This window comes from Psittacula echo (assembly GCF_963264785.1).
Source record: "Psittacula echo genome assembly, chromosome: 12".
Lineage (NCBI taxonomy): Eukaryota > Metazoa > Chordata > Aves > Psittaciformes > Psittacidae > Psittacula > Psittacula echo.
The window spans coordinates 16,073,362-16,094,051 of NC_137747.1; the positions used below are offsets into that span (position 1 = coordinate 16,073,362).

General features: G+C 48.8%; 1 protein-coding gene across 2 annotated transcripts in view; it reads right to left on the minus strand.

Annotated features, from left to right (window-relative positions):
- Nucleotides 1–19,324, minus strand: part of PPP1R16B (protein phosphatase 1 regulatory subunit 16B) — a gene marked incomplete at both ends in the record, with an annotated part of 34,774 nt that extends 15,450 nt beyond the window's left edge. Inside the window, one exon of one of the 2 annotated variants that reach the window (XM_080628002.1) lies at nt 19,063–19,324. In XM_080628002.1, coding sequence (XP_080484128.1) covers nt 19,063–19,309 — 247 coding nt within the window. The remainder of the gene's footprint in view (nt 1–19,062) is intronic. The other variant, XM_080628001.1, reaches the window with a different exon arrangement.
- Between the last annotated feature and the right edge of the window lie 1,366 nt (nt 19,325–20,690).

The window sequence follows — 20,690 nt, forward strand, 5'->3', positions numbered from 1 at the left end:
TACCCACAGCACAAGAAGAATGCTATAAAGGGATAACTACCTACAGCAGTGCCCTGGATGAATGGGCCACAGCCAGATGTCCAGCCCTACTGCATCCCACATTTCTCCTGTTCTGCATCTACGGGAATTCACGCTCTTTCTTCAATGGCTGCCATCTACCTGGGATTGCTCAGATTAGTAACAGTGTGCAAGTTACCCATCTGCAACCAGCAATGTCCAATGGACGCAGCCAAATTCATTTCAATAGGGAAAACAAAAGTTAGAGTCTGATGCCACCTGACAAGCCTTTCTAAATATCATGTTCAAAAGCATCACCATCCCTTCCTCCTGCTCAGACTAACAGTAAAATTGGTCCATGCAGGAGATACTAAACACACAAGGAAAAAGTGAAGTCAGAGATAATTTTCTGGGTTTCCCATTCCTCATCTGTTTTTGGAAGAATAACTAAATTATGTCAGTATGGTTTTTAAACAGATGATGGGCTTTAAAAGGGATGAATGGTTTACACAACCTTTGGGCTCAGCTGCCTTCAGCAGGATTTCTGTGGGCAGGGAGCCAGGAAAGCAGATTCCCAACATCATTGTGACAGGGACACCTGGGCTGCCAAAAAGCCTCTTCTCTCTTTAGAGCAGGTATGAGAATGGTGCCAATTTAGAGTACTCAGAAAGCAAAAATTAAGTCAGACTTATGGATGTACGGATCAAAGAGACCAAGGCCAAGTTTCCCGAGGATGACTTGCAAGCTGTATCGATGAGCAGGGCAATACTGGCTTTTAGGGTGCAGTGGTGCTCAGCAGAAAGCACTGACCAGGCACAGAGGGAAGCGTCCCACTTCAGGCAGAGCCACACGGGTCAGTGGCCTGAGCAAGGAACATCAACAGAGAGGGATGAGGGACAGCCACGTCCTCCAGCAGCAGCTTGATAGCAACCTACATCCCCACCTCATGAGTTTGCACCTGAAATGATGGGTGCAAGCAGGCAAGCAACACTTGTTGCTTCTCTTTGTGTTTCAGGCAGAGTTAGTTGAAGGGCACCTACAGAGTCAGTAAAGGACCTCCTGTTCTACTGCTCTGGCTACTGCCAGCTTTCTTCCTACAAAAAAGCTCTTCTTGGAAGTCATGACAACACATGCAAATGCACCCAGACAACACAACATCAAAGCCTATTTATCTGAGCAGCACAGAGGATCCTACTTACATACCTGTTCACAGACTATTTTGATGTAGTAGACCAAAATCTATCTACTGAGACACACAGCAGTCTTCACCTGAGATATGCGTACTAAGCTTATTAGAAAATAAATCAAAAAAAGGTACCAAAAAGGAAAGCAGAAAAAAAAAAGAAAAGTCTTTAACAGAAATCACAGCTTCAGAAGTGTTCGGATAAAAGAGAGAAGTGGTGTCAGGAGGTAAATTCTGCAGTTGTCTGAGCACATGAAGAGCTTCCCCAGTCACATTAACACAACAACAGAAGAGATGATCTGAGGAGCAGCACTGCAATAACCCCCAAGCTCCACGCAAAGCCAGTTGGCCAGTGTTTGCAAGAGGATACTCTAATATGCTCTGTGCAGCAGGGAATAGTTCATATTGCCATTCGAAAGTGTTATTGGGTTCCAAAGTCAACAGCCTCTGCCCCAGCTCCTATTTCAGGCACCGTGTGGCCTCAGTCGAGCAGCTGTGTGTTGACCTGAACCACATGAATGTTTTTGAGAGTCTCAATTATAAACCAGGAAACTTTCTATTTAGAGTAACGGAAGAGGTGCTGGCGGCAGGGTGGGGAAACACACATCTGCTTTCCAAGCTGCCATGAATTGATACCAAACGATTCCCGCAGTGACAGCCTGCTGATCACAGCCCGGGAGCTCGCCCAGCAGACTGGGCTCACCCCTTTGCTGCTCCTCAGGTCCCACTTCAGAGACCCCTTTTCTCTGTTAGAATCACAGAATCAAGTAGGTTGGAAAAGATCTTTAAGATCACAGAATAGAACAGAAGGGTTTGGGTTGGAAGGGACCTTTAAAGCTCTCTCCTAGCTCTTGGCAGCCGACAAACCCTTGTCAGAGAAGTCAAGAGAATTCACTCATGAACATCATCCTCTAAGGCATCCAACACTGCATGAAAGACAGTTTGTACATTGAAGAACTAAATCAGAACTTAGCACCTGAGCTTGGCAGAAATGCAGGTTCTTCACAGCTACAATAATACTCACAATATATGAGACAGGCCAGAGAGAAATCTGTGTGACAGCTGCTGTGCACAGAGGACACTCATCCCCCAAGCCAGGGGCTGAAGCTGGAGACCATCCAGGGCCCTGAGCCTGATCCAGCTGAGAGTGGTTTGCTCAATAAAGACCATGGCATGTTTGGTGCAGGTTGCCTATTGTGCAGCCCAGGTTTAACCCCGTTATCTTGAGCATCCAAGTTAAAAAAATAAAAAATAGTGAATAAAAAGTTAAATTCTGTAATATTTCTTAATTTCATTGAAGAAGGTTTGAAATCCCCTTCCATGAGTCCTCAGGGACCGCATATCAGCCCTTTAAATTAGGTCAAAACAACTGTGCACGCAGTGACACGACCTGGGTTGGTGGACACCCTGACTGCCAAGAGCTCTGCCTGCAGACCTTGTTTAATAGTTATCTTACCTGCTTCATCACACACATGTGACAAATCACTCAGACTTCTTCTGTCACAAGGCCTACATGACTTGTGCTTCCCACCACCTCAGGTAGGAGACTCTGAGTGCTCCCAGGCTGGATGATGCAGTCTATGTGCTGCTGGGAGGTGAGCCCACGGGGAAGCAGCTGCAAAGCTTGACAGCTCATTTAGACTTTTCAGAAGGAAAAAGAAAGTCCAGCCTGGTGCCTTCCCCCATCCCTGCCATCCCCACAGACACCAAAGCACCGGCCTTGTGCAAGCTCAAAATGACACAGCTTGTGCTGCCAGCTCTGCTCTGCTGGGCTTTACTGCAGCAAAGCATAAGAAGAAAGAAGCTGTGCACAGGGTCAGGAGCAATTTCCTTTTTGCTGTGGCTCCTTCACTTTCAAAAGCCACCTCAGTCACCTTAAACCTTTCATTTGCAGAATATGACTTGAATTGGGCAAAACCCATCAGATCAGAGCTGGTTGGAGAGACAAAACCAGCTCCCCCTCACAAAGCACCAAGGAGTCATAATGATCTTAAGGTTCTTTCCAACCGTCATCATCCTATGATTCTATGTACATCACGGCAGAGGAAGAAGGATGTTCCCTGAGGGGAAGTCTGGGGTCCAAACCCACAGGCACAGCTCACACCAGGGATGTCAGATCAGGACCCCCAAACATTTACCCACAACAACGTTTGGGGTCAGCTGAGGGGTCTTTTACTTAATGTAAAGAGGAAAAGAGCTGAAATTCTCTGCCTTAATGCTTCAGACCAGGTTACTGAGCACAGGCTGGTTTGTGCTGGAAGGGATCTTAAAGGTCATCCAGTTCCAACCCCCTGCCAGTGGTAGGGACACCTGGTTGCTCAAAGCCCCATCCAACCCGGCCTTGAATGGTTCATGCTGTTTGAGATGAGCACTTCCATCTCAGCACAGAGAAGGATTTGATTTTTTTTATTCTTATTTCTTTTTTTTTCTTGTATTTTCACACTGAGTTCATTGATACTGATACAATACATGGGTTACACCACCACATTAGAAGACTCCTACAGCTCTTACACAGGTTTAAAGCATCCCACTTATCACACTTTGAATATTAAGGCAAGAGGAAGAGCCAGGCTTGAGCTTTGCATCATCTCCCATCAATTCCACAGTCTAATATTTTGACTTAAAAACATATAGCAACAACAAAATGCTTCAGTAGCTACCACCACCTTAATAAGTTCATTACCACCACCTTAATAAGTTCATTAATCAATGCTAAATTGGCTGCTTACACTGCTCTGCTGACAACACTGTTACAGGCTGCAGAGGCGGGTCCCAGGGACAGCACAGGGAACCAGGAGTCGGTCCTGGGATGACGTGCAGTCCCCATTCAACCAACTGCTTGGACCAGATCCAGCACTTCCTGACCTTTTCCTGCTACCAAACCTGAAATTCAGTATCTCCAGTGTGACTGCCCACTTCAGCAGCTTATGGTGAGAGAACACATATTTTTCTCCTGACCAACCTCCAGCCTGCAGCATCTTGCTCAATGCCCTTCTCAAGAGCAAGTTGTTCAAGAACAGGAGTGGGGCTGGCTAGCTGTGGTGTAGAGCCCTTGCAGACCAGCATGAGGACAGGAGTCAAAGCACTCTGGTCCCCGGAGATGCTATGGACCATTTTATCTCCCATGAAATAAATCAGGAGGGTTGTACTCTCACTCACTAAGCCAGAGGTATGACCTTCCTCACACACAACAGTCCTGTCCTTCAGACACAGGCAGAGATCCACATGCTCAGTGCAACTCGTGCCAAGAGCACAAGTACCTGTTTTGGAGATACAGGAGGTCGGATCCTCATTACTACCTCTGTGACCAATTATAAGATCCCTCCTCAATTGTTTTTGGTCCTACCTTTGTCTGTAAAACACAGTCTTAAAAAAATTCCTTCCTTCCGAGCAGCTTTTTGTGACAAATACTTCCGAGATGTTTCCCACGTTTCACAGACTGAAGCAAATCCCAATCCAAGCTGCCATTACCACCCGAAGTAGTGTTACAACAGAGAAATCCTATTTCTTTCTGTACATCTCATTATAAAGAATAACGCTCAGGGAAAGAAGCCAGCTAGACCAGGAGCACCCAACGAGGTCTGGATCTCACACAAGCAGCTGCAACCAGTACAGTTGTATAATGGAAACCTGACCTATGAAACTTGAATCAAATTCTATCTATTCCCCTTTGAAAAGCGAGCACGTGAAGGCTGAACACTGCTTCTGGCCAGCCCTTATAGCTGTAAACTCTGGCTTGGCTCCATGGACAATCGGATCATCACCTTTCCTCTATCCAGCACACCTGGAAAGAAGGGGATCACCATCAAAAACAGAGTTAAAATGGGCCCTGGTTGTGTAAGTTGCATAATCTGTGCAACCTATTAGTAGGGAACGGAGCACATTTTGCCGGCCAAGACCTCCATGCATCACCACCTACTTTCAATTGAAAGACACAAGAAGGATCTGGTGCTACCTCTTCCACCTAACAGGGCACTAGAAGCACTGAAGGAAGGGGCAGTTTCCCAACAAACACTCATCCCTCATAGATCAAATGATCGCATATGGTGCTCTGGGGACAGAACAACTGCGGGGCCTAAAAGGAGCAAGATGACAATCAAGGCTTGGCATGAGGCACAGATGGTTTTCCATTAACCTCTTCACTGCTGAAGCCTTGCTCCCCAGCAGAGCTGCTCTCCAAGAGGGTTGTTTCTCTAGACAGACCCACTAAACCAAACTGGTTTCAGGTGTTCTGTGCCTGTAATGCACAACAGCATCAAAGAGACTAAAACTGAGCACAGTCACACCATGGATCAGTAAATCAAACAATCATAGAAGCAAAGACGAACACTCAGCACGCAGAGGAGAGACCATCCTCACCACAGGGAGAGGAACAAATCACAGCAGCTGGGATCTGCAGAGGCATCCTGGGAAGGGGACAAGGCATAAGGCAAAGCCACTTCCTCCACCACAGCACCAAGCCCCGCACAGGTGGGAGCTCGGACAGACCTGAGCCCCAGAGCAGCCAGGTGAGATGTGCAACTCCCTTCGGACTCCTGTTCTGCAGTGAAACTCCAAGAGCATTACAGAGGTTCTTCAAGGGACTGTGGGAGGAGCAGGAGGAGCTCTTACAAGGAGGTCCTTGCATTGTCAGCAGACAATGTCTGGTCCCTTCTCCCTCTACCCAGAGTATTTAAATCACGGCGTTTCTTCAGACAGTGGACTAGATGTGAGTGAAAAGGCTTCCCCAACTTCTTGGCTGGCAATCCCTTCTTTTCCAATATTCTCACTGGAAATAAGGAGAAATTTGCTGTTGAATGGAGCACATCCTCCAGGACTAAACCAGCAGCGAGACACAGGGGCCAGGCTACACTGACCCAGTGACGGGTCTCATTTGGCCACATTTCTGGATGAGCTCCACGTGTCCGTCACGCAGGACACTGCATCGCCCCTCACAGAGAACACTTCCCTTTCACAAGAAACACAGCTTGATAAAAGCTGCCGACCCCAGCGCGACTTACCCCAGGAGTCAGAGGAGCCTGGAGTCAGGAAGGGGCTACCTGAGCCTCTTTGGGAAGAGGCCCCTCGCCTGCACCCGCCTCTCCAGGCAGCCAGTCCGCACGTGGTAAAGCCAGCAGGGGCACACAGGTACAGCCTGGGCATCGCACATGACGGCAGCGGAGAGTGACTGGCTCAAACCCCGACTCACCCCACGCACGGCCGCACCGGCAGCCGTGCAGAGCCCGCAGGAAGCCAGGCGGCTGCTCCATGCGACAGGAAGCGCAGCGGCAGCAGAACACCGAGATTTCCCCCGGCTATTCTTATCTTGCCTCGCAGTAACTCGAGGCTCGTTTTCAGAACTGAAGCCTATTCAGCACAAACAAACAAGCTGCCGCATTCACTAACCCCTGCTGCGTCCGGGAAAGCGCTGTAAATCACAGGCACAGGGTTTCCATGCAGAAAAGACAAGGAACACACATCTGCAATGATTTTATGCCGTACCAGCACACTTACAGGTTTTATGCTCCTAAAAACCAGCGAGTTAAATTCCAGGCTGTCACAGATTCTAATCCTGAGCTAATTTTTCTCCCTTCTATGCTGTAGCATACATCACCACCATCGAGAGAGCAGAACTCACCAAAACCAGATTTCCTGAAGAGTACAAGAAAATGATGTTTTCTACTGCAAATCAGTTCAGCAGAGGCTCAGTAAAACACGATTGACAATTACTGTTTTCTTTTTGACAGCTAGTAGCAATTGTCTTCTCCTTAAATCCAGTGCACTTGCAAATTTAAAACTAATCTGTCCAAACAGGAAAGAAAACATCTGGCAAAAAAATTCCCAGTGAATATTGGCTAAGATTTACAAAGTTATACACCAGAGCATCACCAGCTACAGCACTAGGCAACTCAACAGCAATCAGGGTAAAGCCAAGATAGCCTTGTGGAAAGAGGCATCAGGCGAATGGAAAACAAATGGGAATAGCTAAATCAGTTTAGATTTCCCTGACAAAGGTAGATCAGAAGAAAACTAACTCGATTAGGAGGGAGAGAGACACTGGTCCAGATTCATCAAGAAAAGCAGAACAGCTGTGAAGTGACATTTATGGTCTTCTTCCTTCCCAGGGTGGCAGAAAGCAACCAGCACGTACCGGTGGATCTGGCCCAGATTTACAGGCTAAGGGTAGACCCTTTTTAAATAAGGCCAGCTCCCCCCCTTCCCAGTTAAACAGCTTCCAAAACCAAAAAAAAATAGGCCATAGAAGAAAGCAGATGCACACCCCCTGCCCCAATTTAATGCGATCAAGTGATGCTGGTTGCCTGCTGGCACTGGGCAGGCCCAAGCCGCATTGCCAGACCAAGGCTTTTGGCACAGCTCGTTTCAGCCTCTGGGAAGAGGATGGTTTTGTTCCAGCACTGGCTGTGCCCACACATGGGTCCCAAGCGGCCTGCCTTCAGGATGCACATCAGTGTGGTGATATGGTCCCTGACAGAAGCCAGCACTTGGACTAAGGCAGGACATGCTGGTGTTCCCCTTGGGATGCTTGAAGTGCTGAACCTTGCAGGAACAGGGAAGCCCAAAACACATCATGGATGCTGATACCTGGACCATCTGGGGCAACTAGAAGCCACCAACTCCTCCATCAGATCATCTCCCCCGTAAGACTAGCTCATGCACAGCTACCACCACTGCTTACAAGTGGCTACTGTGCACTAAATGTGGCCACCCAGTGACTTGCTCGGTACCTGGGCTCCTGCTCCACTGGTCACCCATAAAAGGTTTTGGGTTGGAAGGGACCTTCAAAGCTCATCTTGTCCAACCCCCTGCAATGAGCACAGGGAACATCTTCAACTACATCAGGTTGCCCAGAACCACATCCAGCCTGGCCTGGAATGTCTCCAGGAGACAGAGAGACAGCGTGTTACAAGGAGAGGTTTTAAACAGATGTGAGCAGCTCAGTGGGTAGGTAAACAGGATCCCTATTTCTTTCCTGTGCCATGGCTGGAAAACCCACAGGCCCTTCCACATGTAGCTGCAATTAAGGCTATCAATCCCACTTCACATGAGGAAGTCAGTCAACAAATGCTGCCCTTCAACTAGAAGACAAGTCTTTGAATATAAGTGAAGCAAGAATACTTCCTGTTCTCTTGTTCTCCTTAGGATAACTGGACAGATCAACACTGCAAACATTCCTGTTACTAAACACTTGAGAAATCTTAGAGCAGTGGGTGACACAGTGCAACAATGGCCCAAACCTTGGATCCACACTACAGATTCAGTACTGACCAAATCTCAAATGAGTTTGCCTTGCTCTGAAGAGTGATAGAAAACTGGCACAGATGAGAATAATTTGGGTCAGGGAGTAGAGCAGCAGCTTCTTCACAGCTATTTTACAGCCACATGATTAAAGTGATGCAAGAATAAATTTACTGTGAAAGCACACTTCAAATCCTGCTTAGATGCCCTTTAAGATCAAATTTTAAACTCACTGGCCCTTCTAATGAAAGCAGAATGGATTTCCAGCACCTCTCCATGACCCGCTGTCACCTACCAATGCAGATACATCATGGTTTTGGCACAGCATCCAGCAGCAGGTTGGAAGTTGACTGGTTACAGCTTAGACTGGAGCTTCATATCACATTCAGGACTCGCATCATTGTTTTGACAGCAACAACTTTAGGAGGAACAAAACCCTGTGATCAAGTGCCTGACAGCCAGGAGGGTGTCACTGCAGATCCTCAGGGACTGGCTGGAGCTCTGGCTCTTTCTAATGCCTGCTATTCCAGGTTACCAAACACAGATTTTTATTAAAAGAGGAATCCCATTTAAGCTCCTGCAGAGCCCTGCTCTTGCCTTGCTAAGGCAAACTGACAGGATCTGAAGTGAAAAAAAAACCCAGGTCTGAACAGTTCAAGAGTCACGGAAAGGGTCTGAGCTCCCAAGGAGGCTGGAACTTGTTCTCTGTGTTGTCCAGCTCCAGGTCTCTTAAGTTAGGTCCTTGCCTCTAGAGCTGACAACCTCTCCAGAGGGCTAATCACAGCACCCCAGTTCGTATCTCACCTGTCTCCTCTGACAGGTAGAATGAGAATTGAACCTAGCACTGGTAGACAGATGGAGAAAGTCCTCTTCTTTCCACATCCTTAACATGAGTGAGATACCTGTTTCTGCTGCAGGGTCATTGCTCATTTCCGGCTCCAAGAGGCTGAGAGCTGGCATGGATTTCCAGGCGACTTCCTTCTCACAAGATGTCGGGCAGACTATAGATGCTGTAGATGTCCCACAGCAATGAAACTTCTGTGCAGCGGAGCTGCTTATGCCTGTGCAAGGCCTTCATGATTTTCATTCAATAATATTCTGACATTAAAGTTTTGCTTTTATTGAAATAAATCATTTTGATACAGGGAATCCTTCAGATTGGATAATTTGAAAGACTTGAAATCATGTCTCACTACTTCCAAGCCTTATCATCATCAACCAGAACCATGTAAGTATCAGCGGTTAATCTCCACCATTTGCTGCTCTGAATCAGACCAGACTGGAAATATTTTGAAGGTGCTAGAATCTCCCCCACCCACTCAAAAGGTGGCTGTTTCCAGGCAGATGTAGGTGTAACACAGGACAATGTACAAGCTGTGTGCAGATAATGCTTCTCTACTGCGGAAACCATCAGCTGCCAGCCATGGTAAACAGGGCTGGGTGACTGTCAGGGTAATTCCTGCTCTAGAATCCCCTTTTTAGAGGTGAACACTACAGGAGTAGCTCTAAGGAGGAAATAAATAAATAAATAAGTGGGTGGTTTTGGTTGTGTTTCCATGGGGGAGGTGTTGGTTGGTTTTTATAATTAACAGGATTTCACTTGTCAGCCCAGGTAAAGGCACACAAAGATAAATGAGACTTTGGAAGTTTCCCATTGCAGTTCAGAGCTTGGTGCTCTTACACTCAAGGCAGGGACCCCTCCTCTGTGCCACTGTGAAAGCAAAGCTAGGTAGAGCAGATAAGACCACCAGGAATAAGGGAACTGAGATCTCCCCTGAGATCCTTGGCCAAACTGACAGATGCTGCAGATTACAAAACGCATACGGAGCACGAGAAACACAGCAGAGCAACTAAAGCCTGTTTCCTACATAGTAACATTTACAGGCAGTCTCTATCTCACTTCCTGGGGAATCCAGAAGCCAAATTCAGCAATAAGCAGTTGCAAATTGCAGGGACCTCAGTGGAAACTGCATCCGCTTGCAAGTAGCTGCACATGGGCTCTTGTTCCCTGAATTCAAAGGAGCACAGGTTGCTTGATTGCATCTTGGCTCTTGATTGCAATGCATCAGTAGGCAGAATTAAACAGTTGGCTTCCTGGCCTCGCAGCACCCTCTGGGTGATGGGTTAGAGGGTAGGCAGGGCTCAGAAGAGGTTTTTAATAGTTGTGCCAGAATCTGACTTCTTTTGATTTCATTTTATTTTCTGTCAGGGCACTGGCAGTGGGTGATGAGGGTCCTCAGAGCTCTGGCCAGGCTCCAGGGGAAAAACAAGCAGGGAAAGTGGATGCAAAAGCAGCTCTGTGCTAGGTTATAAGGCACTGCCTGAAGCAGCTGCCATAGCAACTGCGATTAAAGAAAGAATTAGAGCATTCTCCACGGAAGTAGGAAAACTCGCAGTCAATAAGCATGAGGATGGGATGTAAAGGAAACAGGAAGATAAATATAAGCAAGTAGGAAAAATATGCAGAACTGAATGAGAAGCAGGGCCACTCACACCGGTATACGTGCTCGTGTTGTGGAGATGCCTATAAATACACTAAGATACCTAACTCTAGCCTCATTAGCAAGCATTTTAGTTACAGTTGATCCTGCCTTGGGGCAGGAGGTGGATTACATCCCAAGGCCCTCTCAACCTCTATTTTCCATGATTCTAGGAGGAAGAAATCTATACCAGCTGAGCTGAGCTGGCCTAAATCCAGAAAGGCAGGAATTTAAATCGGGGAGGGAGGAATAGATGTAATCCACTCTTCAAGTTCTCCCTGACCAGAGGTGGCAGAAAGCAAAGCCTGCAACCACAGCTCACAGCCAAGTTCTTCCTGCCCAGAAACATGTTTTCAGCTGGGTCGGGGTAAAGCAGACAAGTGAGGTCTAGCTCTGCAAGAAGCCTTCACCTCCAAAGATATTAATTTCCCCACCACAATTCATTGCAAAGAAGAGTTCTGTGCTCAGCTGCAGAGCTCTGACTCTGGGAGTAGGTTGGGTTTGGAGTTTTGGCGTTTCTTTTTTGACAAAATACACCTGAAAACAGAAAGATGCTGCAAAATGCCAGGTACCAGTAAGCCCTCATGAGTGATCAGGCTCGTGTCATACATCCTTTTGCCAGAATTGTATTAAATATCGTAACACAGCACCACAGCAAGACAGAGCTTTGGCTAAGGGAGGTCACAGCCAAGGTGGGAAGACACATGATATTTCACTCCAGGTTCCTACTGCTTATTATGCACAAGATACCAGAGGTCTCCAACTGAGCTCCTATTTACCCTTTCTAGTTTCTTGTTATTGGAGTGGGACAAAAGACACAGCTAATCGGAACATAGGAAAAAGCACACACCTGGAGGGCAGCCAAGCAGGCAAGAAACACGGTGCCTGCAAGAAACCCCATGTCACAGCCCCTGAGTGAGGAGCTGGTGGGGCTGTAGCATCAGAATCTCTGCTCTGGAGCCAGGCTGAGAGAGCTGGGCTGGGTCAGCCTGGACAAGAGAAGGCTCCTGAAGGGGAGACCTGAGAGCAGCTCCAGTGCCTAAAGGGGCTGCAGGAAACCTGGAGAGGGGCTTGGGACAAGGGCCTGTAGGGACAGGCCAAGGGGAATGGCTTTAACCTGCCCGAGGGGAGACTGAGATGAGCTCTTAGGCAGAAGCTCTTCCCTGTGAGGGTGCTGAGGCGCTGGCCCAGGGTGCCCAGAGAAGCTGTGGCTGCCCCATCCCTGGCAGTGTTCAAGGCCAGGTTGGACACAGGGGCTTGGAGCAAGCTGCTCCAGTGGAAGGGGTCCCTGCCCGTGGCAGGGGTTGGAACTGGATGAGCTTTAAGGTCCCTTCCAACACAAACCAGTCTGGGATTCTATGAGCAGTCCTTCCATGCCATTATCCTACCAAGCCGTCAGTCAGGCGCAGTGCTTTCAGTGCTTGATCCAACCCATACCCACCTCTACATTCGCATGCCTTGGTCCCCCTCATGCAGATGGCAGGCATTGATGCCACTGGGACATCACAAAGACAGCCTAGCTGTGAAGTTACTGTCTAGAAAAAGCTACCAATAAGCAAGTATTATCAGGTTCGGACTGGGAAGTTCTAGCTTTGACATTTGGCAGCCTGTAGGTATCAGAAAATAAGCAGCCATATAATGCTGCCTCCACACCCTCAGAAGCAGAGCAGCCAGGACAGGGAAGGGAAAGGTTAAACACCAATGATTTAGCAGGAACATCTCCTGGCTGAATTAAGGTTCCATTGATAATCTGCCTTTGGCTGAGCATGTCCTGACGCTCCCGGTGAAGGCAGCAATTGCGTCCTGAGCTCTCCCTGCTGTGATTTGGCCCAGCAGGGTTTGTGGAGCAGATGGTGACCTTACATATCCTACCTACTGCACCTTGCACACACAACCCTAAGAGTTCCAGCCTTTGCTCCCCATTGCACAGATATCATTTCAAAAGGGAATACTCCTTACGGTTGCACCAAGGAGCAGTCACTGAAAATACTAACAAACAAAAAAAAAAAGCTCAATTTGCATTTAGGTTCCAAATTTCCCCTCCTGAGCACATTGCAGCCACATTTTAGAAGCCAACTAAGTTACTTAAGCCTCTTCTAGTAAAAAATAAAATCTGTGATTGGCAACAGTCATTGGCCAATTCCTGTTTGATTTTAAAACACCTTGAATCCAAACAGACCGTCATTACTGAAGGGACAAGTAATTGAATGCAATGTTCATGCGTTATCTTGTAATGCTATTACAAGGTACATAAGAAACATTTTCAGTGGTATCAGAATCAGTGGAAGCTGGTACATGTGTAAGAGCCAGAAACTGAAGCAATGTGAAACCAACCCACTTGCATCACACACACTGAGAACGTATGCGCTGCCTAAACCAGGTGCACACAGAGAGATGTGTCCATGGAGGTGGGGGGCGGTCCTTAAGTTTTGATCAAAACAGCTCCAGGCAGGATCCCCACATCACCATTTCTCAGCAAGGACATTCGTGTGCACACTTTCGAGCCTTGTTTTAGCCAAGGAAAGCAACTGCTGACTGTGCGGGCCATGGAGCAGACCGCTTGTGCTATGACACTTGCTGGGAGTCGAGAAACTCAAAAGGTGCACAATTTCTAGTCTGGAATGAGTCTGTTTCTCAACTCACACATCTTGAAACAGCAAGCAGCAATGCCCAGTGCATGCGACAGCCAGGGCCCAAGAGCAGACACCTCGAGCCTGCTGAAAGGGATTATGAAGATGCTTGATGGAGACCAAAGCTCTTCTACAACAGCCGGTGTCACACTTTATAAACCACATTCTGAAGTTCAGGAATGTGGTTTATCTCATTTTGTTATTTAATTTATTTTTTTTTAAGTATTTCTGATCAAACTTTTTTGATTAAGAAAGTGTTTGAAAAAGGATGCTTGGTTTGGGGAGGGCAAGGGCCTCATCCCAGGTAAACCCAAGATGGACTTTCAGCATTAATTTCCAAACAGAAACCTTGGCATTTCAAGCTCTTACAGAAATGGGAATAATCATCGCATGGGATTGAAATCCCACTATGCCAGGAAAAAAAAAAAAAAGAAAAAGAAAAAGATTATTTACTTGTTATGACAACAGAGAAAGTTGCATTTTCAATATCGCTCGTGCTCCCAGATGCCAGCTAGTTAGTGCCATATGCAAGCAACCCCAGGTTGGCATCGTATCCAGATTGCGTGAAAAAGCCAAGTTAAATGTGGCCAAATACGTGAATCTGCTTTTGGAAAACATACCAACCCCCATTAACAAAATTAACAAGATCCATCCTTGCCAAGGGCTCCCACACCCAGCTTCCCAAGGACCACAGCCTTCATTTCCACACCTATGGAGTTTAAAACTCAACAAATGCCTTTGTTGTTGAACTGAAACTTTTCGTTTCTGATTCAAGGCATTCCCCAAATACCCAGATACACTCAGGCTGCTCACAAGAAAGAGAAAAAATCGGGGGCTTTTCCCCCCCAGAGCCCTTCAAAGGGCACCAAAGCCAGGAGAAAAATCTCAGACAGAAAAATCTGTCCATGCACTTGCTCATAGATTTGGACATAGGAACCCCACGTAAAAAGCTTCAGGAGACTAATAATGTGGGTGGAAAATTAAAGCGCCTCATAAAAGGTTTTCAGTAACAAGGGAACAGATCACATCACCTTGTAAAGGTTAAAGATAGCAATTTATAGACACTAATTAGGGCCTCTTTTTAAAGTGCCTTTGCAAATGACAAGGTTGGGTTTATTCCAGAAGGGTGCAAAAGGAGCACGGAAGGAGGTGCCTGGGGATGGCTCCTAAAAGGTTTACCACGCTCGTCATTACCACAAACCTACAGTACATTTAAGGGTCTGCAAGAAGTGAAACATGGGGGTGTACTGCTATGAACAAGCTGTGCAATGCTTGTAACCCTCCCCAAGGAAATCCTCCCCACGCCAGTGCGGAACACAGCCAGCCCCAAGCTGGCGCCTGCTGCTCTGCTAACAGGGATCACTCTGCTGAAGGCCAAGTCCAAGGTCATCAAACCCGAGTCTTCGTTCACTTTCTGCTCACCAGCCCAAACGACCTGCGTGTACATGGTTAAACTGCTGCAGAAACGCTGCTTTATGCAACGCTCTGGCACTCAAAGTTTTACAGGATGAAGTGCCAGAAGGTGGGAGCTGAAGGACTTTGCAGCGAAGCTTCCCAGAGCCATGGCTGGGAGGAGGCAACTCCCACCTAAGAGCAGGAGAAACCAGGGCACTTCCAGCGCTGCTGAAGGTGAACCAGTCCTTCAGGGGCTTTACCTCACTGCTGGTTTGCCGAAGGGAATGCAGCTCACCCGCCAGCCAACACCAGCACCTCCAGCTTCTGCCACTCGAGTGGAAGCTCCCCCTGCAAACGGGCTGGGTGTACAAAGGGACTGCCAGGAAGCAAAGCACACAACAGCAGATCATAGCTTCTGCCTAAGAGCTCATCTCAGTCTCCCCTCTGGCAGGTTCAAGCCATTCCCCTTGGCCTGTCCCTACAGGCCCTTGTCCCAAGCCCCTCTCCAGGTTTCTTGTTAACCCCCTTTAGGTCTTGGAAGGCTGTTACAAGGTCTCCCTGGAGCCACACGTCTGTACTGGCATCCACTTTACCTACCTCTGGGATGTCAATGTACGAAACACCAGTGCCTTTTCCCCTGCTCTGGAGCTGCTTTTAGAGGAGCTCAGTGATGCAGAAAGACCTGGACACGACAGCTCTGCAGCCACCAAGGCTGCTTTCAGGGCTGCCATGCTGCTCAGGGAACAGCCTCCTCACCATGTTTTCAGGCCACCACCTTGCAGGACAGCTTGAATGGCCAGAGCCTTCAGCAGCTCTCACAGTCCCTTTGCAAACCCACCCAGACACGTTCCTGCTCTGGGTGGCCCTGCCCCGGCAAGGGGCTGGACTGGAAGATCTCCAGAGGGCCCTTCCGACTCTAATCGTTCTGTGATACTCTCCAGGAGCTCTTGCCTTCACTCCTGCTTTGCCACCATGCTCAGAAACAGCAGTTCTGTGACACACCAGCCATCCGTGGACAAGGGCCAGGTTGGACACAGGGGCTTGGAGCAAGCTGCTCCAGTGGAAGGTGTCCCTGCCCGTGGCAGGGGTTGGAACTGGAGGAGCTTTAAGGTCCCTTCAACACAAACCAAGCTGGAATTCAAACAAACCTGCATTTCTTATATGGGAAAGATGTCCTCTCCCCCGAGGCTGTCACGCTCGCCACGGGCTCGGTGGGAAGCTGGGGTGGGCCAGCACAGTGCCTGTGCCATTGATGGCAGAAGGAAATGGGGGCTGGGATAGCTGTGGGTGCACAGGAGCTGCTCTTTCAATTGCATCTTGGCAAGGCACAGGCAAAGGACAGTGAAGTGAGGATGTCCAGGTCCTGAGGGACACGGGGCTGCTTCCTGGAGAGCAGGGCAGGGCTGTGCACCACGGACTCCATCTCACAGGGCTCAACCCACTGCCTCCACCAGGAGGTTACATCACAGCACAGGACACCTCCTGGACAAAGAGCCAATCCATTAACCAACATCAGTGTCTCTTCCCCAGTTTCATTGTGCATCCCCTCTGCCACTGCAGGAGTGAGAACGTTCAAACTAAATGCACAAGTACACAAGTCACACAGGACGGAAACGCAGAGCTGCAAAGGAGACACGTGCCCGCTGCACCCCCGGCTCTCCAACCTGCCTCACGCCAACTCCTCAACTTCTTCATCATTTATACTTCACCTCCCCCTCCACTTCCCACACACAAGAAAAGATGATTCATACACCAAAACAATTACCTGGGACCTCCAAGAGCCCACGAATTCCCAAATTCCCCCACTTCAGCCTCACGCACTGGCTAAGGAATATTCCCAGTTTGGGATCTTTGTTTAACTCTGTCCCCTCCTCCCCTTCACACTGGTTCCACAGCACAGAGGGGATGGGGCAGGGCCAGAAACGGCCACACACTATTTGTAAATGACCACAAAGCAAATCAAATTTAAAACCATGAGGCATCTGAAAAACCCAGCTCCAGAGGGGAAGCGTGTCTGGCACCAGGGATCCTGCTCCTGCCCTCCCCACCACACGGAGAGGTTGATTTTGCACCAACAGGGAAGTGCCTTTATCACGTTTGGTGTAACCAGCATCACTTCGAAGAACAGCCGAGGGTTAAAGCCAGCTACGTGGGCTTGCCTATGGAAAAAGGTCAAGTGCGAGTGGCAGGTCAAGGGAGGGGATCTGGATGAGCTTCAGGGTCCCTTCCAACACAAACCAGCCTGTGATTCTGTCATTACAGTACCAAAAGAGACCTGCAGCAATGGATTTTGCCTTACAGGAAGAAAACAGTGAAGCTGTGAGCTGAAAGCTCAACTCCTGCCTGCCCAACAGCCAAGTGTCCGTGTCCACACATGATGCAAGACTGTTGTACACAAGACCTCTGACACCAGTACATTAACACACCAGCCCTGCTCACTGTCACCAGCGTGCACAACCAACCTCCTCCAGTGCCGTGTTTGCACGCACCTCTGCCATTTGTGCATCTCTCACAAAATATGAAAGACAGACAATGAAGGAGCTTTCCCCCTACCAAACTGACCAGATCCAGAGCCAGAAAGCAAAACTACATGGTTGAGCCTCTCGAAAACCCGTGGCCCCATCACACCCTCCAACCCAAGCACTCAGCAGAGGCACCATCACCACATGAGGAGGAGGATGAAACATTTATTATCCACTCCAACGCTGAGAGCTGTCACTTACAGGCAAGCAGCTGGGTACCAAACCCAAAGCCATACCCAGCCAAGTATCTACCAGCACAGGCAGAGCTGGAACAAGTCCTAAATCTGTCATCTCAGGCAACATTTACAGACATGATTTCACAGTAGGGCTCTTGGGGGCTTCGCTGTCGGAGCTCTCCTAGAAGACTACAACAGCTCAGAATACAGGTTCACTGGAGCAAAGAGCCGGAAACAACTGTAAAACCTTCATAGCAAGGAAGAAACAAATAAAACGCTGCAATTTCCAGGGCATTACCCCAGGTCTGCTCTCTCAGAGAGGCTACAAACGCACCAAAACAATGGATGTGCAGCAGGGCTTGTCGAACACTTGTAACACACTGCCCAGGCCGTCAATGCCCACCACCACAGTGCTCCAGTCACAAACTGCTGCAAACACGCACACAAGGACAGGTTACAGTGAACAAAAGGCCTTCTCAGAAACAGCGACATGACTTTGGGGAGATTCCTCACAAGAAAAGACAAGGTTCTTGCCTTCCATCCACATACCAGGTAACAATGTACTGCTTCCTGCAAAAGATGCTGGAAACTAGAGCCATGCTCCCCAGCAGAGATGCAGCTCAACTGGCCACATTTCCTTGGCATCTCCCTTGTCTCCACCGTGGCAAAGGATCAGGAAGATCACACCGATACAGCTACCTGGCAGAGCAGCAACCCCAAAGCCTGCTCCAAATGTCCTCCAAGAAAAGCTTATACTTCTCTGCAAAGAAGTAAGCTCCAGCTCCCCAGCACTTACAGGTTTCCCTCACACTTTGCTGAGGTTAATGGAGATCAACTTTTAGACTTTCTTTCCTTCCTCACTTCAGATTTTGAAGCAAAAGCAAAGCACTTTGATGCACCTTGAAGTGGTGCAATTAAACCAAACTCTGAATAATTTGCAGTTCTCGTCTATAGGAAGCATTAAGCAAACCTGTGCTATTTTGAATGAGGAGGGAAAAATCATGCATCCCTGTAGCTCTCATTCCATCCCCCCAGCATGGAAGCTGAGATTTACACTGACATGTAAAACTCTGTGACAGACTTCTATAAAAACCACTAAAAGAGGCACACCCAGAAGGCAAAGAAATGTTTCACACCTTCTGTAAGCAGAAAGTGTGAAAGGGAAGATGAAAGCTGCCTCCTCTTCCCCAAAACCTCAGTCGTAACTCCTGCCCTATCCTGGCATTCACGTGCCCACTCCTGATGTCAGTCTAGGTAATGCTGGTGGTCACACAGTCTTTTGAGCATTGCACAGCTATATGACAGATGGCAACACTCTAGAGACCAGCAGACATCAAGGGTAGTCCAGTCCATGGATGCCAACGCAGATGCCTCTGAACACCACAGCACAACACGGACCTCACACATAGCCAAACAAAGCAATTCCAGACACAAGTGTCATACCTTCCTCCAAGTCGTTCCTCAGAGAAGCCTCCAGCAGAGCAACGCTGGCTTCAAACGACACTTTCTTTCGGTTAACAGCATTCCTCTTCTTCTCATGCTTCCGCTTCTTATGCTGCATCTCCTTCTCATACTGCGCCCACTTCTTCAGCTGCTGAGCCCTCCGCTTCTGCGCTGCCCGGAGCCTCTCCAGTGTGGGCACCTTATCCAGCAGCTGCAGCTCTGTCAGGAGGTCCACATGGGCATCCATGGCTTCTGCTAAGAGGGGGAGCGGGGCGAAGGCTGTCCCAGCAGGAAACGATGCCCACCACAAGTCTTCTGGATTGCAGCTGCCCGCTGCTATACCATCATCCTGGGGTCAGGCAGGGAAAGGCCCATCGCAGTGACCAATGAAATGTGCTGGAAACCTGGAACAAGGAGGAACGCATGAGGCATCAACTCATCATCCCCTGTGGAGGAGCAACCAAGACCAGCCTGCAGGAAAACCGACAGGCAACACCTACCAGCTGAAAAGGCAGCTCACGTAACTGCATTTGAACTGCTTGAACTGAGCAGCAACACGGAGAGCAGAGGGGACCAAGGCTGCAGTGGCAGAGCCCAGAGCAGACACAGGCACAAGATGGGGCCATCCCAGCACAAATAACCCAGAAGTAAGAGGCTGCAGATAAACAGTGATCCTGGTGCACCAAGGCCTAGCAGGTTTTCACAGAGCAGCTCTACCCAGGAGCATCGCCTGTGCTCTTCTACACCTTCCACTGGAGCAGCTTGCTCCAAGCCCCTGTGTCCAACCTGGCCTCGAACACTGCCAGGGATGGGGCAGCCACAGCTTCTCTGGGCACCCTGGGCCAGCACCTCAGCACCCTCACAGGGAAGAGCTTCTGCCTAAGAGCTCATCTCAGTCTCCCCTCGGGCAGGTTAAAGCCATTCCCCTTGGCCTGTCCCTACAGGCCCTTGTCCCAAGCCCCTCTCCAGGTTTCCTGCAGCCCCTTTAGGCACTGGAGCTGCTCTCAGGTCTCCCCTTCAGGAGCCTTCTCTTCTCCAGGCTGCCCCAGCCCAGCTCTCTCAGCCTGGCTCCAGAGCAGAGCTGCTCCAGCCCTCGCAGCATCTCCATGGCCTCCTCTGGACTCACTCCAACAGCCCCTTCTCACCCCAGCCAAGGGCAGAGGATAGCACATGGCTCTCAGGGAGGCATTACTAACACTTAAATCGCCTCAAGTACTTACAAACATAGAGGCCTGTGTTCATTTCTCTCTTCCTTCAGGTTTATTTACCACATGTCAGCTCATTCTGGCTCCACTGTACAGACTCCATAAGTAGATCAACACGAGCAGCTAAATCACAGCCCCAGACTCACTGTGTGACCAGAACACCAGAGACCTCTGAGCAGCACTACCCACAGAGCCATCAACTGGGCGACCCATGGGCAGCATCCTCTGCTGCACAGGAGGAGGAAACATGCCCCAGATTTAAGCAGCAACAAGGAAAGGTGCATTTGAAGTAAAGCAATATCATGAGCAAATTGCATGAGTCCTTTCCAAATTGACCTGCACAAAGCAGACTGAATGGCCAGGTGAGCGTGCCTAAGTGAGCTGAGCTGCAAATAACCGTGTAGGAGAAGAGATCTTATGGTT